This window comes from Panicum hallii, chromosome 2 (genome assembly GCF_002211085.1).
Source record: "Panicum hallii strain FIL2 chromosome 2, PHallii_v3.1, whole genome shotgun sequence".
Classification (NCBI taxonomy): Eukaryota; Viridiplantae; Streptophyta; class Magnoliopsida; order Poales; family Poaceae; genus Panicum; species Panicum hallii.
The window spans coordinates 39,979,446-40,006,834 of NC_038043.1; the positions used below are offsets into that span (position 1 = coordinate 39,979,446).

At 42.5% G+C, this 27,389-nt stretch overlaps 3 protein-coding genes across 3 annotated transcripts; 2 read left to right on the top strand and 1 right to left on the bottom strand.

Annotated features, from left to right (window-relative positions):
- The first annotated feature begins 297 nt into the window (after positions 1-297).
- Positions 298-4,414, top strand: LOC112880244 (sulfite exporter TauE/SafE family protein 3-like). The gene is made up of 12 exons (XM_025944754.1): positions 298-887; positions 1,235-1,394; positions 2,196-2,396; positions 2,486-2,550; positions 2,659-2,689; positions 2,762-2,841; positions 2,922-3,008; positions 3,187-3,237; positions 3,345-3,566; positions 3,653-3,746; positions 3,833-3,973; positions 4,059-4,414. Exons 1-12 carry the CDS (start codon positions 696-698, stop codon positions 4,142-4,144), a joined length of 1,410 nt encoding a protein of 469 aa, XP_025800539.1. The 5' UTR covers positions 298-695; the 3' UTR covers positions 4,145-4,414.
- A 540-nt stretch (positions 4,415-4,954) lies between these two features.
- LOC112880245 (E3 ubiquitin-protein ligase RDUF1-like) lies at positions 4,955-6,267 on the top strand. The gene is made up of 3 exons (XM_025944757.1): positions 4,955-5,164; positions 5,307-5,365; positions 5,584-6,267. The coding sequence occupies exons 1-3, from the start codon at positions 5,030-5,032 to the stop codon at positions 6,116-6,118; spliced, it is 729 nt and encodes a 242-aa protein (XP_025800542.1). The 5' UTR covers positions 4,955-5,029; the 3' UTR covers positions 6,119-6,267.
- A 122-nt stretch (positions 6,268-6,389) lies between these two features.
- LOC112880246 (ubiquitin domain-containing protein 2-like) lies at positions 6,390-9,227 on the bottom strand. The gene is made up of 4 exons (XM_025944758.1): positions 9,041-9,227; positions 7,155-7,277; positions 6,875-6,994; positions 6,390-6,798 (listed from the first exon to the last, which is right to left on the bottom strand). Exons 1-4 carry the CDS (start codon positions 9,090-9,092, stop codon positions 6,734-6,736), a joined length of 360 nt encoding a protein of 119 aa, XP_025800543.1. The 5' UTR covers positions 9,093-9,227; the 3' UTR covers positions 6,390-6,733.
- Positions 9,228-27,389: the final 18,162 nt, after the last annotated feature.

Genomic DNA, 27,389 nt, shown 5'->3' on the forward strand with positions numbered 1-27,389 from the left:
TCTAGCATGGGATCACTAGGCCAGATGTTGTCTTCCCTTTTATGTGTAAAACAACACAGAGACACAAGCCAATTCCGTAATGAGATTCTCCTGGTGTGCAGTTTTCCAACAGAAATGTGGTTCAGAATTTTTGTAGGAAAAAAAAGAATTATGGACCATGCATCGGGAGCATTTATAGTTTTAGCAATAATTTCTCTTGCAATTTCAGCGTCCAGTTCTGAAAAAGTGAGATTGTACCGTGGCCAAAATGGAAAAGGCCCCCGCCTCTAAATTTGGCACCGAGTTCGTCGGCTTCCCGTCTCCTCAGTACACACGTTCCCTGCCGCTCGCTCTCTCTATCATCCTCCCTCCCTCTCTACACCGCCGCACACATCTTAATTTCTCCCCCATTGCCATTGCGTTCGTCCCACTTGCTGCGGGTTCTTCCTCCCTGAACAACCGCCGCCGCCATTCCTGCAGTTTTCCTCGCCCTGCCCACTCAATCTTCCAAGAAAACCAACCCGGGATCCCAGAAAAGCTGCGACCTTTTGCACGGTTCCCAGCCCGGAACCCGCAACCGCAAGAGCGCCTTTAATCCCGTGATTTCCGAGGCTCCTGTACCAAAGAGAAAAGCCTAGCCTCGAATCTTTCCTTGGATTCAATTCGGTTCTTGGGAACAGCACGCAGCTGCCTTCAGTTGGTGGTGCCGGGAAGCAATGGGGAGGAAGTGGCACGCCGTGGCCGCGCTCGGCGTCGCGTTCGCGGCGACGGCCGCCGCCGTGGCCGCCGATCGGGGCCTGTCCCTGGTCGGCGCCGCGGTGGCGCCGGAGGAGGAGATGGGCCTCCTGAAGAAGGTCGCCAATCTGTTGTGGAAGAGCGGTGCCAACACGTACCAACACGTTTGGCCGGTAAAGCATTGATTACAGACTGCTTTATATTTTCCAGCATTTGTTCGTTTTCATTTGACAGAAATTCAGAGGTTACTTGCTAGTTTAGCAATTTGCTTTTGGATAAAGTTTGCTAATTTAGAAGATTGGATATGTTTGGTAGGCTCACAGTGTCAGAGCTCTTCTGCTCTGCATGTAGCATGGAATTCAGTCTGGGTCGTGCAGATAGAACTGAGCTATCTTATTTAATTTGCCATGACTTATTGCACTGCTGCGACCCCAGTTGTACTTTTCAGTAGTTCTTTTTCACCACTGTTTTTAAGGCATGAGGTTTTGATTTGGTGAATCTTGTTGGTTGCTTTCTACAGCCTATGCAATTCAGTTGGCAAATTGTGCTGGGAACACTGATCGGATTCTTCGGTGCGGCATTTGGGAGTGTTGGCGGCGTTGGTGGCGGTGGGATCTTTGTGCCGATGCTGACACTCATCATTGGATTTGATCCTAAGTCATCGACTGCGATATCAAAGTGTGAGGATCTACCTGCTTCCTCGTGATGCTTCCTCTCGTGTGCATACTCTGAAAGCAACAGCTTACCGTCCACAATTGCTTTATCAAGCTTATTTAGTATTCTGTGCTTTCGTGAATGATCATGTGTGCGTGGTATGCATCTTCGTCTGGTATCTTTTCTGTCCCGTTGCTGTTGTAGTACTTCTGGAAAGCGTGCCTTTGGCTAATTAACGTCCTTTTATATCCTAAAAGCTGTAGTTGCTCCTATTCTTTTCAGTAGTTCTCTATGCAAAGCAGGTTCTTGTGGTGACTGATAATTATAAATTCATGTGTAGACAGATTACATCTTTTTACCTTTGTTGGAAGTAGTACTTATTTTTTGAGAAACGTTGATATCCTCCTGTGTAGAGAAATGGAAGCTATAAAGAGCAAAAGCTGTACACAAGTAATAGAGAATCTAAAATATGAATGAAAGGTTTGGATCTTGTGTTAGGTTCTAAAGTACTTCATCATACATGTAGTGTGTTGCCCATATCCGTAGTAGTGCAGTTTTCTTGTTGGATGTCTTTAACATGCAAACTAACTAATGTTCTGATATCCTTCTCTATTTGTCAGGCATGGTTTTACATTTTTTTCTAGTATCTGTTAAAATCTAGTTATCTATCTTTTCTGTGTAGGGATGATTTACATTATTTTCAGCACAATTCAAAGAAAAGTATTCTTTGGATCCATACAAGATATAAATAAATTACATAATAAAAACTTTATTGTAGGATATCTTTTTTTTATTACGTTTATTGAGATATTGTACTCTTTGCACAGGTATGATTATGGGAGCGTCTGTTTCAACTGTTTACTATAATCTCAAACTGAAACATCCAACTTTGGACATGCCGGTGATCGATTATGATCTAGCTGTCCTCATCCAGCCTATGCTAATGCTTGGCATCAGCATTGGTGTTATTTTCAATGTTATATTCCCTGACTGGCTGGTCACAGTTCTCCTGATAATCCTTTTCCTAGGTAATCCTGTACCAATTTACAAAACTGAGAAAAATAACTCATCTATTGCTCATGGGTGGCCTTACTTACACCTTGAAACTGAATAACAGGCACATCTACTAAAGCCTTCCTGAAGGGCATTGAAACATGGAAGAAAGAGACAATAATCCAAAGGGTATTCTCTTGTAATTTCTTTGCCTTATTTATGAACAATGAGGCCTTTTTTTCCTTATTTTCATGGATCTCATGTTTAGTCTAATGAGGTTATTTTCTTTTCTTTCAGGAGGCTGCAAAACGATTGGAGCAAACTGCAGGTAAGAGCACAAGAAAAAAAACTGCTCATCTGTCATAAATATAAAAGCTCATCACCTTTTTCAACCTTTCAGGTGAGGAAGTAGAGTATGCACCACTTCCTACTGGACCAAGTGCAGCAGGTGGAACAAAAGCCCCCCCATCAGATGAGGCGGTAAATCATATACATACAATGCTGCATTCTTTTGTAACCACTCATAAGGATTTTAAGCTAAAAAATTGGCAATATTTCAGGCATCAATCATGCAGAACATCCAGTGGAAGGAGTTCGGTCTTCTTTCATTTGTGTGGGTGGCATTCCTTGTTCTTCAGGTCACAAAGGTGAGAATTTCAGCTCAAAGTTACGATTTAAAATTGTGGACTATCAACATCAGCCTTATCTAAGACTCAGTGGATCTTGTGTAAATTCGTGTGATTTATTCCCAACTTTTTCCAGTTTCTTGGGCCTTTTCAACAGTAATATTTTAACATATATGTTGGTTTCCTTTTATGTTTTCAGAATTACACTGCTACTTGCTCCCCATGGTACTGGGTCTTGAACCTTCTCCAGGTACTACATTATAGAATATAAAAGATGGATGGTGTATGGTTACAATATTGGCCACACACCATATAGCAAGCACAACATGATTAAATCTTTCTGCTGATTGGACATAGGTCCCAGTGTCAGTAGGAGTGACAATGTATGAAGGGCTTGGGCTGATGAGTGGGAAGAGGGTCCTATCATCAAAGGGAAGTGAACAAAGTACCCTGAAACTTCATCAGATATTCATATACGGTTTCTTCGGTATCGCTGCTGGACTTGTTGGTGGTCTGCTAGGTCTTGGAGGTGGCTTCATTATGGGGCCACTGTTCTTGGAGCTCGGCATCCCTCCCCAGGTACACTCTTCCACAATCCTTCCTTTCATGCCCTGCTCATGTTATGGATTGACACTGAAACGCCTCTGTAACTGAATCTCTGCTAGGTTTCAAGTGCTACAGCCACCTTTGCGATGATGTTCTCATCTTCCATGTCAGTTGTTGAATACTATCTCTTGAACCGGTTTCCGGTGCCTTATGGTATGAGTTGTTTCTTTCACATATTCCTTTTCCCTTCTTAAAATAATGGACATATACTGACTTGACTTCTTTGCCTCTCTCTTCAGCTGTTTATTTCGTTATTGTGGCATTCATTGCTGCCATCATCGGCCAGCATGTGGTGAGGAGGTTGATTAACTGGTTAGGGCGGGCATCGCTTATCATCTTCATATTGGCTTTCATGATCTTCGTCAGCGCAATCTCTCTTGGTACAGTCTTCTAGACCTGATTGTAGCTGACCGAATCCCACTCTTTGAACTATGTTACCTATACAATCCTCTTCTCGACCTGCAGGTGGGGTCGGCATCTCAAACATGGTTTACAAGATTGCGCAACATGAGTACATGGGCTTCCAGGACCTTTGCAAGTACGATGCATAGGAAGCGAAAATGGATTTGATTCAAGAACCAAAGGGTTGGATGATTCGATTTTCAGGGCAGGTGACTGAAGAGATTCTAGTTGTGCCACAGCTCCAAAGGGTGGCAAGCTCAATAGATTGTAATCAGATGAATTTTGGAGCATGTTTGTAGTGGTTTCTGATTTCCAGTTTATGTCAACTCAGTGTGTATCATTCTTACTTTGTAAGAATTTTCCTATCTACTGTGGAGCTGCCTTTCTGCCAGCATATAATGTCGTCAGTTCATCACTCATGGCAGCTCTTCACATAACATACCATAGTATCCTGCAAGATCATTCAGAAAGCTGTATCGTTATGTTCTCTCTGCGTGCAAGAAAATTCCTAATTTGATTCCAACTGATGAGCCAAAATAATCGTAAATCTGAAGATCCAGTTCCTCATTGTTTTAATTGAAAAAAAAACAGATGCGCTCTTTTAGTATTCAGATTCATTGCCTTTAATATCGAGTTCAAACGAGCTGTATGAAGCTCTATTGCATTAGCAGAGCTGGTTTTTTTCCTTTATATACAAGTGGTCTGAAACTTCCAACATAGCATGATAACATTGCCCCCATTTCTCTAAGCTGCAAAATATCATCCAGCCAAGTTCTGTCTCTGTTATTTTTCTCGCGCCTTTGTGATGAAAAAAATCATGCGAGAACAATGCCTGATCCGATGAGATTTGGAGGAGAATCCAATGCTCACTTTCTGTAAGCAGCACTAGCAAAAGCACAAGATTCTTATTCCACCTGGTGAGCCAACAAGGATTGTTGGTTATCTATATCAGCACGCCCAAAGAACCATCAGTCATCAGCCTGCAAATCCACACCACTGAAAACCCGGGCGGCTCTCCGGTGGTCGGCAGCGAGATGACGGACCGCCGGCGGCCAGATGGGAGCTACGGGCCGGAGTACGGCCCTTTGCCCCCTGAGCATGAATACGCCATGTACCGTCACTTGTCGTCCAGGAGGAGGGCCCCTTGGCCTCTGCAGCATGGGGATGAGGTAGCGACCCTGCAGCTCTCTTCTTTGCAAATTTCAGAGAGATAGGGATTACGTTTCTTATGATGAAATACTTTGGTCCAATTTATGGGCACATTGTTTTCATATTTGAATGCATGCTTTTGAATTTGAATTTTCGGTCCAGGATTACCCTGGGAGGATATTGGAGCAGAGATTGAGAAGGGAACCTTTTGGACTTTCCAGGTACAGTTCACATGACTCTTCTTTCCACTTCTCCGTTTCAACTTCAATTCGTTTGGCTATATACACTCACGCACGAGTGCGAAGGACGGAATGTTTTTCCTTTATCTAAAAAAAAAAGCTTCAATTCCTTCAAATTTTGGAAGAAGGAAACACATGAACCCATGGTGATTGGCATTCTTACCACCAGTAGCATACGAATAACTTAATACTGTGCTCAGGCACCCTCTGCAACCATATGCACCATTCCGAATCCACCATGCCAATGGCGGTGGCAGCAGCGGTGTGACCGCAAACCCAAGACACAGGCGAGAGGACCCTGGACTAACTGATGAGGAGTTCAGGGAGGCCATGGATCAGCTCAGGAAGCAGGAATACAGGCCCTCAAACCCTCAGAAGAAGAGACATTATCGAACCAGGAGTGCAAGAGCTGAGGCGCCACCAGCAGTCACAGAAGAGGAGAAGGCCTGCACCATATGCCTGGAGACATTCCTGGCTGGAGAGCAGGTTGTGGTCACGCCCTGCAACCACATGTTCCACCAGGGGTGCATCACCCCCTGGGTGAAGGGGCACGGCACCTGCCCCGTGTGCCGGTCTGCACTCTGCGAGAGGAGGAATGCCGTCGCAGGGAACATCAACAGCAGCAACGACGGCGAAGATGGTGCGCTGGATCTGGACCTGCTGGCGATGATGAGGGCCATGGAGGAGGCCTTCAGCCGGGTCAGGCTCTCTGATTTCATGTCATACAACCACTAGGCGAATCGGCATCAGGACATGAACATGTAACATTCCAGATCTACCAGCACCAGCACATTATAATCCGGTTTCGTGAGATTCCGGCGCCATCAGACATCTGGCAATAATGTAATCTGGCATAAGATACTTCCATCGTGATTTGCTGCTTATCATGCACTGACTTTGCAATGTCAGACAAGCTCATGACTGCTAACACTGCAAGACCAACTTAAATCTGTCATTTGCAATATAATTCACTGAAAGAGATATAACATGCTGCTGCTCAAATGTATAGCTTACTCCAACTTGTATCATGATAACCAATGAGAATGATTTAGAGCAGCATTCTAACTCGTTGCAAATATTTCTAAGCAGACTCATGTTTACAGTAGGACCAACACCGACAGAGCGGAGGGAGGGGAGGGTACGGAAAACTTTATCTGAACGCCAGAAGAAGTGGCAGAGGACACTGTATGCTACTAACAATAGAAATGCCTTTTTCTGAAAGTTACCAAAGCAAGCTTGAAATCTGCATCAAGCGAGCTCCAGTTACCAGGACACTCAAACAGGGAATTGATTTAGCATCTGAAGTCATTTACAGTTTTTTACATCAGTAGGTCTTCCTACGGCTGCCCTTCAGCTGTCTCGGATAAGGTTGGTTGGTTCACTCAAAACATACTTGGGCAGTTCATACTTGGCACCTGACATGTCAAAGAGGCCTGTTAACAAATGAATTGTGGAGTAAAAGAAGGCAGATAAATAAGGATAAAGTCGCACCCCTTTCATCATAGCAGAGAGTCAGATCAGCATTAGAAACGATTATGCCTGCACTTTCCACAATAGCCTGGGCATGGGATACCTCAGATTCTGATGCTACTCGAAGGGCATCCCAAATTTCTGTTCAAGACTCGAAATGTTTAGTGCAAGGACGATAGACAAGGGCAACTAGAAATCTAAACAATAATGCATCCAAGAAGGAAAAAATGATGAATTAGCTCAAGTACGATGCAGACAAGATGGGAAGACACATGAAGAAAGCAAAAATATGAAAAATTACCTTTTTGACCACCATAGTGAGGAGCTGTGTCCCAAAACTCGTCGCGCATCTGCCTGAGCTGGGCCACCGTTATCGGTTGGGAATGCTTCCAGAGCTTGGGCTTCCTGACTTTCTTAGTACCATCTGCATATTATAGTATAAACCTCAACAAATAAGATGACCAGTGAAGCATGCAAAATCTCCAAAGGTGATCGCTATCGCATTAAAATTTGTATATTTGAATAGCTGAAACAGTAAAATGCAAAAAAAAAATGAACACACAACAAAATCGTGAAATGTACATACAATGAAGTAAACAATTCAGTTCTGTCCTTGCATATGGTTTGATAAAATACTATCTTTAGACTTATTCTTCCTAGTTCCTACCATTAATCTTTGTGTTAGTTAGCTACTTTGTTGCTTGCTATGTAGTTAACACACATATATATCCTTCCTGCAATTGTGTTTTTGGTATCAATTAGCTACTTTAGTGATTGTGCAATGTAATCAGCTACTTATCCAGGAACCAGGAGTGTAACTGGTATATGACAGAGAATAAGCTGTAAATGCAATACTTGAACAGTATTCATCAATAAAACCAGAAAATAAGCTACTGCACTTAGCTGAATCCATAACAGTGCAACTCTATGCAATGTACATAAATAAGAAATGCAATGTACATAAATAAGAAAAATTGCATGCATGTGCTATCTTCCGTGTAATATAGAAATATACCATCCACATAATAACACACACTTAAAAGTTATTTTGCAATATGCTACATAAGGCATAAAAAATCAGAACTATGAGCCACCATTAAGATTTGAGTAGCTGTGCACATGCCTCAGATAAAGGAACAGGCAGATCAAGCACAAAAGACTATACACATGGATTACACTTGAAGATAAACATATTTGTTATCCATGCTTAATATGAACTAGTTGTTCTTACAATGCAATGGCACACCTATAGTGTTTTCACTTAACAATATATTAGGAACCCAGATATAAATACAATGCCAAGTTGCCCACATATCTCACAGAGCAGGAGGCCCTTCAAGCCTTCACCTCAGATAACAGTAATCACAACAAACCCAACTAATCAGGACATTCTAATGGCTCTTCATGGACACCTGCATGGATCATGGTCTTCCTATCTTTGATAAGAGCATGCATTAGACAAGCAGAAAATGGCAACCACCACCATCCACGCACTAATAAGAAAAGATAGGTGCAAAAACAAACAGCTGCCAAGTCCACTCTTTTGTCGCCACTCCATAGCATTGTGCAAGTGTATAGTTCATCAAGAACAAACTGGCAGTGGCACTGCAATTACAGAAGCTGCCCAACCTCATCCTCGCCCCATCTCAAGAAACCCATCATCGGAAACTCACCATTCTAGAGAGAAATCCCACAACACCAGGAATTCCATTCATGCCCCAGTTTCAAGAAGGGCCATTCCTTCGGCTACCAATCAAGAAACCAAGACATCAATTGAATGGGATAATTCAGCAGCCCACTTGATCCTTACCAATCTAATTCCATTAATAACGAGGTCCCCTAAGACAGCAACACTCGTATCCCTCACAAGACTTCACAAAAAAGGAAAAAAAAACTAGGACCTTAAATTGATAATCTAGTCCAACTGGGACCAAGAAGCTCAACTCTCGCCGAGCACAGCACGACCCGGCGCAAATCCCTTCAGACCACACGATCGGGCGCAGCTCACTGCATCCCAACCAGTACCGCATTGCGCCGCCCAAACCCCTCCCAAGATCGTGCCTCGCCGAGGGACCGATAAATCTCGAGGCCCAAGAACCCAAAATTTCCCCAAGAAAACCCCGATTCTGCCCGCACGGATCGCTCGGCAAAGCGAAGAACTTGGGGATCGGGATCGTGGGCTCTTACCGCTACTTCCTCCGGTTTCCTTGGTGGCCGGTGTGGATCCTGCGCAGCCCATGGGACGGGAGAAAGTCCGCCGCGTCTCGGCGGCGGCGAGGCAGTGGGGGGCTGTGGGGGCGGCGGCGCTGGCTCTGGCTCGGCTTGCCTTCCAACGAAAGAAACGAACGGAAAGCGACAGTGTTTGTTTCTTTAGCCTTTCTTTTTTTTCCCTTCACGGGACGCTACTTGTGCGGTTAAGCCTAACTCCTAGTACCAGTGATTGGCTGACATGGCAGGATAATGACAGGATGCTAGAATTACTAATCAGCGTGATGTGTGAGGTGAGTTGGCATCCAGGGTTGATAATCGCTGAGGTGATGCAGCTCAATTTCAGAAAATAAACTTCAATGTTTGTTTGAAATACAAATGGGTATTTAAGAAAAAGTTGCGTAATCTATATTCATTTTTTTGAAACAGGAGAAGTATTCCCCTGTATACTTAAAATACACCTAGTTCAGATTTAAATAAGCAACACTTCTCTCGTCCTTTTAATAGGAAGAGGAAGATGATATAGGCTTAGATGCAAAGCTTAGTCACATGTGTGATCTAGTAGAGGATTTCCGATGAAGAAGGCCTGGATCACTTAGGGCCTGTTTGGATTCAAGGGCAAATGGTAAAAGGGTAAATAGTAAAATTTTTGCTCTTGTCACATCAGATGTTTGGACGCTAATTAGAAGTATTAAATATAGTTTAATTAAAAAACTAATTACATAGATGAGGACTAAATGACGAGACGAATCTATTAAGCCTAATTAATCCATAATTAGCAAAATTACGGTAGCATTTGCCCTTTTGCACTTTGGGGTGTTTGGATCCAAAAGTGCAAAAAAGTGCAAAAGAGCAAAAGTTTTGCACTTTCTCTTTCTCTTTCCATTGGATCCAAACAGGCCCTTATGTTACGACCTAAATGCAGTTTGGATCCAAACAGGCCCTTATGTTACGACCTAAATGCAGTTCCACGAAAGAAAAAAAAAACTCTCCTAAAAAGAAGGGCACAGTTACTCGCCTGCCAAAGAAACTTAATGCACCATCCAAAGTGCATTCACAATGAAAGGCATTTTTTTAGAATAGCAGAGGTCTAGGAGACTTGGCTAAACACAACTTCCTTCCAGACATAGTTAAAGAACAACACCTTGATTTTCTTGCCATCATGGAAACAGATAGAAGTGATTTTCCTGCTTCAACTCTTAGGCATTTATGCAGCGGTGTGGGGCAGGTCGGGTGGTATGATCTTAGGGGTCAATGCAGCAGTTTTTGATATTGGCTCTATCATAGAAGGGGATTTTACTGTAAATTCTTAGTAAAGAACAAGGAGGATGGGTTCACTTGGGCATTTTACTGTAAATTCTTAGTACAGAACAAGGAGGATGAGTTCAAACAAGTTCTTTTAACTGAAATGGCTCATGTTTGTAGCATGGAAGCCAGCCATGGTAATCGGGGGAGATTTTAATATCATGAGACGTCCGGAGGAAAAGAATACCGATAACTCTTAACTTACGTGAAATAGAAATGATTGGTCGCCGGCATACATGGCAAATGATCTAGACTCTCCAACATATGAAAAACTAGATCGGGTTCTCATGAGCACAGAATGGGAGGCGAAATTTCCAAAAGTGACGGTCGAGGCACTTGATAGGGGCCGATCAGACCACACCCCACTCTTGCTAAATACAGGAGCCGCCTTTAAATATGGGAAACAACCTTTGTTCAGATTTGAATTAGGTTGGTTGATCCGGGATGGTTTTGTGGACATGGTCACTGATATTTGGCAAAAGGAACAGGGAGGGAATAATTCCATGGAAAAGTGGCAGCATAAGATAAGGGCCATACGTCAATATCTAAGAGGATGGGCTAAACATACCTCTGGCATAGTTAAAAAAGAAAAGAAGTAAAATTCATGAGCTTGATAAAAAAGCTGAAATTAACCCTTTGACGCCTAATGTGGTGGCAATGAAGCACTACCTTAATGAGAGGCTAGCTCATTTGCTTCGGGAGGAAGAGCTCAAGTGGTACCAAAAAGCAAAAGTCAAAGACCTGTTAGAAGAAGATAATAATACAAAATATTTCCAACTAGTAGCTAACGGTAAATATAGAAAACAACGGATCCACAAGCTACAAAATGAGAGCGGCACCTTGATACGGGAGACCAAGCTCAAGAGATACATAACTAAATACTACAAAGGCTTATTCGGCAAACCCGAGCAAAATAATTTTGCAATGGATAAGTCCATAAGCCATGATATACCTAAAGTCAGCGAAAAAGAGAATGAGATATCTATTGCTCCCTTTGAAGAAGAGGAGGTAAGGAAAGCAATATTCCAAATGGAGCATAATAAAGCTCCAAGCCCAAATAGTTTCCCAGCAGAATTTTATCAGGTATTCTGGGAAGTATTCAAAGGCGATCTCATAGCTTTTTTTAATGATTTTCATCAAGGTCAATTATCGATATACAACCTAAACTTTGGAGTCATTACCCTTGTTCCTAAGAAAGGTAATGCTATGAAAATATAAGAGTATCGTCCAATATGCTTATTGAATGTCAGCTTTAAAATTTTTACTAGAATTGCAACTAATAGGATCAGCAATGTAGCTAAGAAGGTGATTAGACCAACTCAGACAGCTTCATGCCTGGCCACAATATAATGGAAGGAGTAATAATTCTCCATGAGACCATTCATGAAATACATAGAAAGAAGTTGAATGGGGTAATACTAAAGATTGATTTTGAAAAAGCGTACAACAAAGTAAAATGGTCATTTCTCCAACAAGCATTGCGAATGAAAGGATTCTCATCACAATGGTGTGATTGGATCCCTAGCTTTGTATCTGGGGGGCATGTTGGAATTAAGGTTAACGATGGCCTTATTTTCAAACAAATAAAGGACTTAGACAAGATGATCACCTTTCACCCATTCTGTTCAATATGGTAGCAGATATGTTGGCAATATTAATATGGAGGGCTAACAATAATGGGCAGATTAGTGGAGTTGTACCGCATTGGTGGATGATAGCTTGTCAATTTTACGATATGCAGATGACACTATTATCTTTATGGACCACAGTATAGAGCAAGCAACAAATATGAAGCTCCTGCTATGTATGTTCCAGCAACTCTCTAGGCTACAAAAGTGAACTCTTCTGTTATGAGGATGCTACCGAATATGGGGACCAATATGTACAATTATTTGGTTGCAACATTGGTGCTACGCCGTTCAAATACCTCGGTATCCCCAGGATGCATAGAAGGCTCAGAAATAGTGATTGGAAGGGGGTGGAAGACAGATTTGAGAAGAAATTGAGTACTTGTTGGAAGGGAACACTAATGTCTGCTGGGTCGACTAGTGCTCATTAATCTTTTCACCTTTAGAGCCGGTGCATTCCGACACTCATTGATACACGTAGATAATTTTCTATCAGCCGTCAGACTAGTATCTAACTTTCCATTAGCCGTTAGATCCTATGCTAGCGGATGCCTGCGTACTAGCAGAGAAACCAAGAAAGAATCTAGAATGCTCCAGCAGATAAAAAAAACTTAGCCTAGACATCAGTAAGTATTTTTTTTTTCAATTAGCGGTCAGATCCTATGTGTTAGCAAATAACTGCGGACCAGTATAGAGAGAATCTAGAATATTCTAGCATAGGGAAAAAAATCTCATACTAGATCACATTAACAAAAATACTTAAAAGTACAAAAAAGGAGAGAGCGAGTCAAAGAAATATTTTAAAATGCAGTTAAGCCTTGCATTTAATCTTCAAGCAACCAATCTACTTTTACAGTACATGCACCGACGGATAAAGTATTGTTGCTTCAAACAAATCTATTAATTTGATAATTAAATTTCAGTGGATATTGGGCTATGTCCAGTTTAGAATAACAGTAAAGTGTCAAACACAGCACCATGCCATCCACAGAGGCAGCAAGAAGTGCTCTAAACTCTGTCATGCTAGCAAGTAGTCCCCTTGGCTCGCAGAACCACCTGGCCAGCCCCAGGTCACAGCAGAACAGCAGCGCTCATCTGCACATCACACAAAACGCGGCCTCGCTGCTGTATCTTGCCCACACGGCATCCGCCCTCCCAGCTTGCCTTGCCTAATTGCCTGGCAGCTCACAGCAGGGGCGTCTATTCATCGCAGCAGCACCCCCGCCCCGCTCTCCAGCCACCATCCTAGCGGTGTTGCTGGCTCCAGTCCACCTCCGCCACCCACCCCCGTGCTAACCCGATGGTGTCGAGCTCCCCCGCCCTAAATCCGGCCCACCGGTTACCCTCCGACCGCCGGTGGCATCCCCGCCCCCTCGCTGCACCGCGCCACCCTCGCAACCCGCCTCGGCCACCAGGCTTCTCTACCTTCCCCCCTCTTGTAAGGTCGGCGGTGGCACCGGACCCCAGCAACCCTCAACACCGAACTCCATCTGCTGCTGCCCTCAACAAGGAAGATGAATAAGAGCTGTGGCGACCATTTGCGACATCGTGCATCCCACCCGCGCGCGCGATGAAGAGTCTCCACCCTCACAGCCACTGGCTTGTGCCTCCGCCTACAACTGTACAACCGTTACTAGCCCCCGGCGCCCAGATCAGGCCGCTACTATGGACTATGGTTAGCCGTGGGGCACCCGCGCATGCCGCTCCACTCCATGCAAATACGTCTCCGCTTTAATCGGCTGGAGTTTTCAACGGTTTGATCTTGCGTAGCTTGCTGGTTAGCGGATCCCCAGCTGCCATCATATTTTTCCCTTCTAATTCAATCAGCTCACGGGCCCTATGGGCGCGCCAAAGGTGCGCCAAATTTCTAGTTCAGTCTTAAGTTTCCTCCCAATTTTTACGATGTCCTTCTTTGAGATACCGCAAGGTGTTCTTAAAAAATTAGATCATTTTCGCTAGGTTTTTTTTTTGGCAAGGGGACAATCATGTGAAGAAGTATAGACTCACCAAATGGAATATAGTCTGCCAACCAAAGGATCAAGGCGGACTAGGTATTACCAATCTTGCAGTTAAGAATATATGTCTTCTTAGCAAATGGTTTTATAGGCTACTTAATGAGGATGGGGTTTGGCAACAACTTCAAAACAAATATTTTGGTGGTAAATCATTGACACAAGTACAAGGCAAACCAGGAGATTCTCACTTCAGGTCTGATCTTATTAAAGTCAAGAATGATCTTTTTAAATGGGGGTCATTTCGGTTAAAGGATGGCTGTCAAATTAGATTTTGGAAAGACACTTGGCTTAATAATATACCATTATGTGAATAATATTGTGACAGTTCAAGTACTTGTAGAATAGGCAAATTATTTGTTAGTATGAAGCATGTGCTTGTTAGTGTAAAGCTTGTGTGTGTTTATGTGATGCTTTTAAAAATTTAACTGCAAGTAAAAAGGGTATTTTTATAATTATGGAAAAACTAGGGTTGTTTTTGCAAATGTAATTGGATAGGAGGTAAATTCAAAATAAGTGAAGGGTGGTTTTTCAAACACGTTTTTCTTACTTTATCCCCTGTAATATATATATATATATGTATTTATCCAAAAAGTTTCATTTGAAATGTATGTGTTGAATCGTGTGAAATTTGAGTAAAGTTGTGAAAATAAGGGTATTTATGTAATTTTACAAAAGTACAAGTCCTTTTATGCAAGTAGTTGAATTATAAAAGTAACTTTCAAAGTTACTAAGGGTTAAAGTGTAAAAAGGTGCAACTCATCATGACATGTCATAAATACTTGAGTCATCATGACATATCATAAATACTTGAGTCATCCTGTCATAAACGCTTGAGTCATCGTGTCATAAATGCTTGAGTCAGCATGACATATCATAAATGCTTGCAATTAGATCAATTCATCATGACATGTCATAAATACTTACAATTAGGTCCTAAGTTATAAGAAATTTACCTTAGTAAGGACAAAATCTATTCAAATACCACTTTTGTTCAAAATTTAAAATGTAAAGCTGTATACTTTGGGTTTTTGAAATTAAACTCTAAAGCAATGTTGTAGGATTTGAAAAACTCTCCAACTTCTATTTTGGGAATTTCCTCATTAGGATTTTAGATTAATAAGAAATTTGCTTTACCGAGAGGTCCCTGTATTTTCTGAATTTGTGCACAGGTCCTTGGGCAAATTCCCTTTCTTCTTCCTCTCTGTTTTCTCTCTGCTTTGTCGCAGCCGCCGCCTGCCGTACTGTGCCCTTGCTTCCTCATCCTTCTATTTAAGCCAGTGGGCAAGTTGTCAACGTATTCTCCTTTCTCTTCCACACTCGGCTTCTCTTCTCCTTTCTACTTCAAACAGGGCTGTCAGCCGCCGGAGTGCCCTTTGCCGTGATGCTCGGACCTCCTTGTCGAGCCCTAATCTCCGGCCATCCTCCGCCGTCCCGCTGTGATTCTTTGCGTTCCAGGCTGCCTCGCCTCGCCCCGCACCTGCTCCGCTTTTCCTTGAGCCAGGCCGAGCTCTTGCCCGCGCGCCAAAGGCGCCACCGCATGCCATGGCCGCCGCCGGCCCCTGCTCACCGTGGAGCACCTCTCCCCGACCTTCCTCGGCTCTCCTCGACCCCCTGCCGAGCTTCTCCACTCCCTACCAGTTCTCCCCGACCCCACCCTGGCGCAAACCCCTCACCAGACCGTCCCACGGACGCTCACCGTCGACTTTCCTCCGCCGCCGCTTCGGCCTCCCCGTCGACCCGGCCGTCCAGCGGCTCCCACCCCTTGCCGATCACTCTAGCAGGACCACATCACCTCAAGGAAGCCCCTGGACCACCTCACCGAGCCTCTTCGATCCCCAGCATGCCAGAACATCACCGTCGTGACCAAGCCCGACCGCTGCCGGCCCTCCTACGGCCACCCCGGCTTCAACCGAGCCCATCCAAAGGTAGCTCTCGTGTCCCTCATGCTCCCCCACCTCTCCCTCACCGCCGGAAAGCACCCCATCGCTGGAATCGAGCTCCCTGAGCTTTCTCTGTTCCAAAAATCGCGACCAGGGACTCCACACAACAATAGGAAGAATTTCAAGGGCCTATCTGCACAACCCATGACTCATATGAATAGTGTCGCGCTGGACCTTCTTGAAATTTCTGGCTGAAAATTTGGAAAATCATAGTAAATCATAGCAAAATCAGAAAAATACCAAACCAGTTTTGTTAGAATCCTTAAGTTATAATCGACTACTTTTATATAGCAAGTTTAAGCTGTATGTGTGTAGTTTTTGATGTAAAATAAATATTAGGAAATGAGTGTTTTAATTGTATCTCATGTTATATGCTTGTGTTGTGGCTGAATTTTGGAACCTAGGTTGTATGTTCTATGGTAGCTTTGTGTAAAAATTTGGAGTTCTTTACTGCTCATTTAATTAGAAATTCGAGGACCTTTGTTGTATGTTGATAGAAATCTCATAATTTAATTCTAGATGCATTCCTTCAGGTTTAAAGCTGAAAATTTTACCTTAGTTTTGCTTCAACATGTTTAGTTCATGATACAATTTTGAGTGTCAGAAACCTAGTGTAACTGAAGTTATGAATATAGGCTTAAATTCAAAGGAAATTCATGAACAATAGTTCTGGTTCATGAATAATTATGATAATATGCAGGAATATTACTCTTGTACAGTAGAACATGTCCATAAATTTTGAACTCCAGATCTAGTATAGAACTATAGTTATAAATGTATCCTAATCATTTAATGTGTATTTTTGTTTAATTTTTTGGCATAGTTCCTGTTTAAATAAAATCCTGATAAATTTACAGTAAATGTAATTAGACTAAAGCAATGTTTAATAATTTTTATAGCCTTATTTGTAAAGTGCATTGCTCTATAAAATTCATTTAATTTTACACGTTGTTTATTTAAATCATTTATTTTGATTAATATGTTGCATAAAGATGTTAAGTGTAATTAGTTTGTTTGCTTAAGATAACCACGTATACTACCTAATGTATTTAGTTTAGATGTTTAGGGTAATCAACCCTATTACCTAATGTAACTAAACAATTTAGATAATACCCGATAAATGAATGCCCAATAAAAGAGTGAATAACATATTTGATAAATAGAATGTCTCTTGTGTTGCATTGTTGATAAGTTTGGTAGTGCTAGCTCATAGTTTTGTGATAGAGATGTGTGATGTTTAGTCAATCCTTTCACACGAGTGCTCATGTCTCTGCCATCAAGACATTGTCCTTGTCTTGATTGCAGTCTCCTTAAGGTCCTTTTCGTATAAGCATCCTTGTTAGTTCATGTGTATTTGCTGCTTAGCTAATACATCTCTGTAGCTATGCTTCAGCATCAGCTATTAACTCAGCCGCTAAGCATCCGTTTCAATTGAATCTATGATGTTTCATTGTAACGGTTGTCAGCCGATGCAATTCATTTGATATGCTTCTACCATCGGCTGGTTAGCCGATACGGTTGTTATCTTTCTAATATCGGCTACTGCCGATATAATTCTTTTGTTCTATTCTACATCGGCTACACATAGTCGATATATCGGAGATGCACACACGATCTTAGGGTTCTTGCTATCAGCTGATCCAAGCCAATTCTGGTCATTTTCTATAACGGCCAGATATAACCAATCCATTTTAGTTATCCTTCTCTGTCAGCACACTTATACCAGCTGATTTATCGACTGAGATATAGGCCACACACCCCTTTAGCTATATACCCATAGAACACACACCTATCGACCATATGCCTTTTGGCTACGCATCTGTACGACACCCATCAGCTGTATGCCCATCAACCTCACGCCCTCTTTAGCTACCCATCTATCGACACCAGCCCATCAGCCACATTCTCTTTAGTCTAGTTCCATGTTTGTAGTCTCATCAGCTTAAGTCCGATGTTAATGTCCTGTTCCATCTGGTTCTTGTAACGGATCCAGTTTAAATGGCCCCATCGGCTAGATGTCAATCGATTGTTTTACCGACGTAATCAAGCCGATACAACCACACTTAGTTACCTAAAATAACACTTAAGCACATCTTAGTTAGGCACAATTATTACAGAGTAGGACAATCAGCTACACGGCTGATATGACCCAGTAAATATAGGAGAACATTAAGGGTGAAAACCAGCTACACAGCCGACTTACCAATTGGCTAAATACGCTAAGACACAGACCATACGGATGCATAGTTTGACTAGTCTACCAATACACCATCGGCTAGTTACTCGCACTAATCGACTAGCATGCCGATTCATAGATCGACTAGAACACATACACAAATCGGCTCAACCGATGTTCACACTCTCGACTAGTTTACCAATGCGCAATTGAATAGTTACATACCCTGATCGGCTAACGTGCTGATGTTCACAGATCGACTAGTTTGCTAAAAACACAAATCGGCTATGCCGATACACGCAGTGATCAGCTAGACATCCGATTTAGATGGCATATCGGCTGCACCTGCCGAGCCACACCACCACAGATCGGCAAGTTAGCATAGTAAGAGTCTCTGTTAGGCATGGCCGATACAGTTTTGGCCAATCGGCTAGCACCAGTAGACATCCAATCAGCTAGACCTGATGCACATGAATCGGCTAAGGCCAAGGCCAATGCACCAACCAATCGCATAGACCAAAAACATTTCTGATAATCCAATCGGCAAGATCCTTTCTTTTTCTATCCTTGGAGTACTGTACCTTCAACGTTCCTCTCTATATCAGCCGATTTGACCTCAGGTGAACCCAAATCGGCTAATCCCCTCTGATCATACACAAAGACCGCTCCTGCCGATTTCTTTTCCAAACAGCAATCAGCAGATTTTCTAAAACTGTGTAGATAGCTCCCTCCTTTACCGATTCTATCAGCTGAACCCCTGTTGTTTCCAATCGGCTCTGTTGTAATCTTCAACACATAGCCGACTTTAATTAATTGTCCACCTAAAGCTCTATCCAAGTTTAGTTTCAGGTCTTTTTGGTTGTTATATAAGTAATATATTAAATGAGTGTTGGATTGCAACTTTATCATGAAGTAAAATAGGTTTATGTGCACACTTTGAATGTAATGTTGCATCGCATGTAGATATGACTACTTCCGTAGACGGTACCTACGAGATCTCCCAGGAGTCTGCAGAGGATGCTTCTAAAGACCAAGTGAACATCACCAAGGGATTATCTGAAGCCCCAAATTCAAGTTCGGAAGATAATAATACTAACATCCCTGACTCCAGCCTCACCAGTAAAGGCAAGCCCCGGTGCACAACCTAGTATTTCAATTTGCTACAATTTTATAATTATATATTATATCTTGCATTAAGTCTAGGAGTTGAAATGGAACCCTAGATGCATTGATACTAGAAATCTATGTATTGTGCCTGAGTCCTTATCGAATAGATGCTTTGCTAATAGGACCGGTAGAAGTCGAGTGATTTCCTGTCACTCGCGCGATATAGGAGTTGAATGTTTACTATTCTGTAGTCACTATAAGGATCATGGACAGGTCATGCGTAGTAACATGACTTGGAAGTTTACCCCGTCTGTGTTGATAAAAGTTGATAAGGTCGCAGTGTGTGGTAGTGGTGGCTAAGCGTTTGAAAGTACTAACCACATGCCGTGAAATATGGTAAAGCGGTAAGCCTAGTAACCAATCGGCCCGGCAAGTGGACATACCTCCCACCACTCGTAATTTGGTTTTTCTCACGCACCGACGTGCGGGAATACGTTCTGCGCAGCGGACAGGAGTACGGTCATGTAGGCGCGCTACAGACGTATGTCCTGCACAATTGGTGTGCGTACGGTCCTACAGTCGCTTGTGGTGGCCCTGTTCCACAACCCGGAATGAAAGGGAAACGGTTGCTTCGGAACGACCTTTTGGTGTTCCAAGCGTGTGAGTTAGGTTTATCCTTGCAAGGTTGGAAATTCGATTCAGAATCATCCGTTTCTCGCGGAGATTGAGACTGCTTGATCCCTTTGTCACACAGAGTAACAAGAGCAACTATATGATGAGTAATGCTGATGTTTGTTATAATAAATTCTACCATGCTTGAATAGCTATAGTTGCTTACCTAGAATGAATAATCAACTAGAACCTGAAAGCTAAAAGTTGAAATTAAGGAGCTACTCTTTGTCGCTTTTCAGCTGAAACTAAATCCAGAACCATTATAAGCCTTCATAAGTCTAGTTACATGGCTAAGTATACCGTGAGACGGGTAAGCCTTGCTGAGTATTAGTATACTCAGCCTTGCTAGCTATATGTTTTTCAGGTAATATCTTTGAAGACCCTACTCTTCCCCTGCCTTGGCCCTGTGCTCTTCCAGATGGTTGGTCCGTGGAATGGGATCCGTCCCCGGCCAACACTGATGATACCGAGTGATGTCGTGCCTGGGCTTAGCATGACATCTGTCTTGACAACGTGTTGTAAATCGTCGCGTTTGTTTTCTGCTGCCAAGAACCTTAACTTTAACGGTTTGTAATAATTTTACTAAATGTGGAACATAGAACTACTTTTGGAAACTCTTGTAATGTAATTCCCTGTAATGTAAAATATGATGGTGACTGTATCTCTGGACTCATCTTCGTGCGAGGTAACCTTATTCGATCCCGGAAGTTAGGTGGTTTCATCGGGACTCTACCCGACAGGCCAAGGGGTTACACCGTTTGAAGTACGTTGGAGCCCTTGAGAAAGGACTTGCGTATTTGAGCCGGTGTAATTCAGGTTGGTTCTGCCATAAATATTCTTTATTATATAATATTGTTAGAAGGAAACGAGATATAATAGCTGAAGTCATAAGATCAATACCACTTAATTTGTCTTTCTGTAGGCCAATTGTTGGGGATAAACTAAATGCCTAGCAACATATGATAACTCATTTGCTTAATGTTCAAATTTGTGAGAAAAGAGATGTTTTCATATGGGTCATACAGAGGGATGGACAATTCTCAATCCAGTCTATGTACAAACAATAATGATTGTACCTATCCCGTTCCTAGAAAATTGGCTATGGAAATTAAAACTTCCTCTTAAGATAAATATATTTCTTTGGTATCTTGGAAGAGGTGTTACTTTAACTAAAGACAATTTAATCAAAAGAAACTGGAATGATAGTCCAAAATGTGCCTTTTGCAATCATAATGAAACACTACAACACCTTTTCTTTGACTGTCACTTTGCTAGATCAGTTTGGTAAATTATAAATATTGCTCTACAGATCAAAATACCTAATAGCATTGCTCATATTATGCAGCAATGGCAAAGTGACAAAGATGCTAACACTAAGCGCAAAATCTTAGTGGGAGTAGCAGCCATATTTTGGTCTATGTGGCTATGTTACAATGATATTATTTTTAACAAGAAACCTATAACATTTTTTATGCAGGCAATATTCCGTAGAACGTATTGATTCAGATTCTGGAAGCTATTGCAAAAGGTGGTGGGCTTAGTTTAGTTTTGCTAACTTGGAAATAAGTGTTTCTTGATCATACTTTTATTCTAATAATCACAATAAATATAATATTTTCTTATGCATGCATGCGTCTTAATCTGATGGATCCCAAATTAAGGATATGTCTAGTCTTTATGATCATTCCTCGTTAACCTTGATTTTATCTTTTTGTTGGGTAGCTATGCTAGTTGCTTATACTTTTGGGATATGGTTGGTTAACCCTAAACAATGATATACCTGCTTTACTTCATGTTCTCAGTTGCTCTGCGTTGTTAATTTAAGATCATCCGTTTAATTGGAATGGAGAACCATCCAGAAAAATAGTGCAACCACAATACTATATGGCTGTCATCTTGGCTAATTAATTAGAAACTCTAGCTTGTGATGATCTTACTGAAAGGGCAAGAGGCGAGTGCGTTGATGGGGTATAGCTCGGTCCTATTGGCGGCTTTGTTTATGGTCCCTGGTTAAGGTACTGCCTCATTAGGGAGGGTTATGACCACTACGGTCTAAAATAGATCATTGCAAGTTACATTGGAAGTGTTTAAGAGGCTAGCTATCTCGGGCAAATTGGGAGACACGAATTGTGGGTAAAGTGTACAACCTCTGCAGAGTGAAAACTGATATATCAGCCATGCTCCCGGTTAAGAGCGGTATGGACCCTCACATGATTAATGAACCTGAAGATAAATTAAATTGTGGATCATGTTTATGGTTATGGTTATGTTTGTGTTATATCGTTTCTGTTTCTTTTGATGTGAATTTTGGTATGAACTTATACCTTAGTAATCAGGTGCTAATAAAATATGACCAACTAAAATTGCTTACCGTAGTAAGCTGGTCAACCTTTCCTTACTTTTGGCATTTATATCATATAATTCCCAACACTTGCTGAGTATCAACCATAAGTGTACCAACGCTTGTTATAATTGCTACTCAGAAGAGGATGTTGATGTAAAGTCTCTCGAAGATGATGCTGAGTTCTAGGCCTACGCAACCCCGGTCGATTGCCTATGAAGTTTGGAGTCTTTATTTTTAGGATAAGCTATATAACTCTGATATTCTTTATAGTCTTTTAGTTCTCTTTTCATAATACTGTTACTGATTATTTACTAATGAAGTCACTATATGTATGAAATTTGATAGTAGCATACATATAGTTATGCATTAGGTTTTATGCTTAAAACCGGATGTGACAGCAGATGCTAGGTTTGATCGAGCAAATATTGTTTTAGATAGGCCTGATCCAACAAGAAGCGCCTTCAATGGTTGAGCAGCACCAGCAATTCCAAATGATCAATTATGCTAGGACTAGGATTAGTCTCCAGAAAAGAAAATGAGATTAAGGAAAAGAAATATACCCACAAAGGAAACAGCAAGAGATTGGGATTAGGGATGATTCATGCTACAATTGTAGGATGTAAAACTGCTTTTAGTCCTTTTGCTGGAAAAAAAGAGAGGAAAAACGGGAAGAGATTGAGGGAGTAGAATGGAAGTTTGTGCTATTGTGAGGTTTCCCCGAGAAGCTGTATACAAACTTGAGTGACCACGTCCATTTTGCTGCAACACTACTACAATAAAGCTCTACGCAAGCGGTCCGGTTAGCCTCTACACAAGCGCTTTCAGGAACCGCTTGAGACGCTCCGCTTGTGATGTAAAACAACATCTCAGGCGGTCGATCAAAAACCGCTTGAGATAGACACACATCACAGGCGGTTTTGTCCAAACAAACCGCTTGTGATAGACCAACATCACAGGCTGTTTATAAGCCAATCCGCTTGTGATAGGAACATATCACAAGCGGTTTTAAGCCGAGCCGCTTGTGATAAATTCATATCACAGGCTGTTTGTAAGCCAATCCGCTTGTGATAGGAACATATCACAAGCGGTTTTAAGCCCAGCCGCTTGTGATAAATACATATCACAAGCGGGTTGCAAGCCCAGACGCTTGTGATCTAACACATCACAAGCGGTTTAATATGTCCAGATTCATATCCAAATTCAATTTGCATTCATAAATCATATCCAGATTCATACAGCAAATAGATATACAGATTCATACAAATCACAGATCACATTCACAGAACGACAACAATAGTATTAGCACCAAACCATAATTTACAGCAGCTCAAGTTCAAGTCCATACATCAACATTGAAGAACAGCCCACACATGACATAAGCTAAACAAATTCAAGGTCTAAACACTATGAGCTAGATTGTACAATTCTGGGAGATCAGACAACTTTCCCTTTTCATTGAAGAGTAGTCCATTTGGGGGAAGAACTTCACGGTGCAAAAAGGAAAGCAAGTCTCTTACAACCTTAGCCACGCCGACAGTAGCCATATCTCTTCCTTGCGATTCATCCTTGATGTTGGATTTAGAAACCTGGAATGAAAGCAAAAGGTGCTTTGTAATAGTAATGTTATGGGCTGCAATAAAAAAAATTGAAACATAGACAATGATAGGGAACTTACATCCTCACGGTTGACACGACTCTATTCACATACATAATAACCGCACAGGACAGTACCAGGAGGTTGTTTCTGACTGGTTGAACATAATGATATTGACAAATTAGGCTTGTCCTCTGGATGCTCGCCGCCAAGATCTTTGCAATAAAAACGGTATGCGCTGCATATAAGAATACCATTGTGAGATTAAGAGAATACATTTGCTAAGTTGTAAGTACAAGTGTAAAATAGTCATACTTCTCTAAAATCCTCAAGAAGTCATTATATGCATCCTTTCCCATTCTCAGCGAGTCGAAGACCATGGCTGTACCACTCTTTGGAAAGATCTTGATACAAATGTAGTGGTCACTACATATACATATACGAAAACACATGTTAAGATCACGATTGCCATAATTTGTAGTTCAAAACCATGTGGAGAACTTACTTAAAGTGGTGCGGAGCTATTATTAACTCCTTGCCATGTTGTACATGATTGTACATGGCTCGCCCGATGTATGCTGCCATTAGCCTCATTTTTTTCTTTGATTCTTTTTGACTGCTCTCTCAAATTCATCATCATCAAGGTCTTTGTATTCTTCTCCATGTCTCCGAACAACTTCTTTGTAGTGAGCTTGGGATATCATCAATGGATCAAGAAACCCTGTCTGAAGTTGTTTCTTCTTACCATCTATGTACTGCATCCTACATGTAAGAAGCAATAATTGTTAGAATCTATGCTGTACAAAACTAACAGACATTAAAGTTTAGAGGTACTTACAAGCAAAAGAGGGTTAAGTAGTTGGTTTCCATCCTTTTTCGATGGTACAACGACCACAGATCGTCAAAGAATAAATGCCGCACAGCATCTACATTATCTTTGCTCCAAAATGCATCATCTGGCACAACATATGAGAAGCCCTCAAGTTTGTGTTTGTTGCTAGCCACCATGTACCACTCATGCATTGTAATCTCTGCAGCCGATAACTTAGAAAGTTGCACCGTTGTCAAGAACGGCCTCCCATTCACAAATTTAGGAGGAACATCCTCCTTCTTGTATATCGGGATATCGACTTTAAGACGTAATGAATCTCGAGTATGAATCATTCCATCTTCTTCCCATACCTCGAGCTTGTCTTTTAATTGGGACCGTGTGCGTACTCCACAAGATGCTGATTCTGCTTTTGACTGATCTGTCATAACTCTCTTCAACTTTTCCAAGTAGCGTGTCACAACTTCTGCCGGTTTCTTGACATTATCAGTGGCTATTTGTTGATGAATTTTCTTTGAAGTACTTGGCCCTGCAACATTGGTGTCAACCTTTGCTTCCTTTCTAATGTCAGCATCAACATTCTGAGGAATAATTCTATCCACATCCCCCTCCTCAACTGCCTTCTTCAGAGGTGATATGACTGTTTCACTAGTTTTGTGGGAGGCTGGTGCTATACTTTCCTGCACCATGGGGATTGAACTATCTTTCTGTTGCATGGGTGTTGAAGTTGGTGTTGGTGACTTATGACGCGATAGGGGGCTTGAGATCAGCTCATCACCCAACTTAATGTCGCGTCGATGCCAAAGGACCAACTTATTCACTGCTTGCTGCAAAGTCATGATCCCCTCAACTGGATAGTCTATCTCCCAATCTTCACAACCACTATCTGTGATCTCTAGAACTTGGACCACAGCATAGAATGGCGGAACAGGACTATCATTGCAGCAAAGCAGTCCTGGTTTTACCACACCAATAGCAGCCTATTTTGTTTTTGTCCCAGATCGATTGATTGGAATATGAAGACGGCAAGGCGTGTCCTCAACAATGAAGTCTACAGGGAACTTGGTGCCCGATCCCAAGCTTTGCACAGATCCTACACTGCTAGGGACTAGAGGTGGACTCATGGGGCCTGGATGCTGTTCACTCAGTACACATCCTGTTTCCTTCATTCTCTTCATTGCTTCATTAATAGCCTTCTGTACCCTTTCATCAATAGCCTCTTCAAGGGTCCTTTTCGCCTTCTCATGTTTCCTGTATGACGCTGCATACTCTGGAAATGCCTCTCTCCAGGAAATCTTAGAAGAGATTCCCCGAGCCCGTCCAGTGTGTTCAGGAGTGCCAAGTGCTGCAGTTAGTATGTCATTCTCCCTCCGAGTCTTAAACTCGCCCTTCTTTCTCTTTTCTGCATATTCTTGAACTTTTTCTGCAACTTCACCAACCAATTCTGGATTCAACAGTTTTCCCTCATTAGTCAAACCTGCACGAGCTAAGATCCAACGAAGAGCTCGCTCATCGATATCTTTTAATAATGGGTCCAAAGTGCCATTGGCCATAGCTTCCTCAATTATCCTGTTCCACTCCATTGCTTTAGGGAGATATCCGGTTGACCCGAGGCGATGGGGGTGTTTGTTCTTCTTTGCTCTCTAAGAATTAGTTTTGCTCAGCTCTTTGGCCTTCGGTTCGGTCTTCTGACGAACAAATTCCTTCCACTGAGCTTGTGTGATTTTCCCCATTTTCTTCGGCGGAGGATGTCAGACCCGGGGCCACGGGGCTGTGTACATCAAGGAGTCCGTATTGGACTAGGGGATAGGACGTGTCCTGTACCTCATTTATGTTGTATTCTACCCGCATGCGGAGTAGAACTAGTCGATACAGAAGGAAACTACTCGAGTTGTACTTGAGTACGATTTCTATGTTAGTATTAGACTAGGATTCATGTAACCCTGTCCCCCCGGATATATAAGGGCAGACAAGGACCCCCTCAAAACATAAGATCACCAGATTAACACCAAGGCAATACAAACCATCATACAGGATGTAGGGCATTACGCATATTGCGGCCTGAACCTGTCTAAATCTTGTGTTGTCTGCACCTTCGAGTTCCTGATCTCGGCGCATCCCAACCTAAAACCTACCACCTTGGGTATACCCCTTGGTGGGCAGCCGGATAAAACCCAACAGCTGGCGCGCCAGGTAGGGGTGCGCATCAGAGATCCGCTGGAGAACTCGATGGCGATTTTCAAGTTCCCCAGTCCCGTGCTCCCTGGGGGCACGACTTTTGTTTTTGGCTCGTGGGTCTGCGTTGCCAACGGCGCAGGCGGTTTCCGTCGGCACACCATCGACGACACCTTCAAGCTAAAGACACTCGCCGCAAGGCTCGACAACTTTGTCGATAATCTCGACGAGTTGCCGTTTTCTGACTCTGCCAGGGAGACCGAGGCAGCGTCGGTTTCTACTGTTCCTTTTTCCACGTTGGAAAAGGACTTGGACTCTTTGCTCCAGGCTGGAGATTCCGGGGCCACCGCATGCCGGGAGGCCGAGGATCACCTGGCCGCTTGCGGGCTGATGATTACCACCACCTCCGAAGGACGAATTGTTCATTGGAGGGGGATGAACTTGTCCGACTCACTCGGACATGAAGACCGATTGGTAGCCCATCTTGAGCCTTTGCCTTTTCAGGAGGGCAGGGCGTTGGCTGCCATATCCGAGGGCTCGACT

Coding starts and splice junctions, on each gene's coding strand:
- LOC112880245 (XM_025944757.1), top strand. CDS start 5,030: ATGACGGACCGCCGGCGGCCAGATGGGAGCTACGGGCCGGAGTACGGC. Junction 5,165..5,306: donor CTCTGCAGCATGGGGATGAG/GTAGCGACCCTG, acceptor TTTTCGGTCCAG/GATTACCCTGGGAGGATATT. Junction 5,366..5,583: donor GAACCTTTTGGACTTTCCAG/GTACAGTTCACA, acceptor TACTGTGCTCAG/GCACCCTCTGCAACCATATG.
- LOC112880244 (XM_025944754.1), top strand. CDS start 696: ATGGGGAGGAAGTGGCACGCCGTGGCCGCGCTCGGCGTCGCGTTCGCG. Junction 2,397..2,485: donor CCTGATAATCCTTTTCCTAG/GTAATCCTGTAC, acceptor ACTGAATAACAG/GCACATCTACTAAAGCCTTC. Junction 3,567..3,652: donor AGCTCGGCATCCCTCCCCAG/GTACACTCTTCC, acceptor AATCTCTGCTAG/GTTTCAAGTGCTACAGCCAC.
- LOC112880246 (XM_025944758.1), bottom strand. CDS start 9,092: ATGGGCTGCGCAGGATCCACACCGGCCACCAAGGAAACCGGAGGAAGT. Junction 6,995..7,154: donor TCACTATGGTGGTCAAAAAG/GTAATTTTTCAT, acceptor AGTCTTGAACAG/AAATTTGGGATGCCCTTCGA. Junction 6,799..6,874: donor TCTCTGCTATGATGAAAGGG/GTGCGACTTTAT, acceptor TTGACATGTCAG/GTGCCAAGTATGAACTGCCC.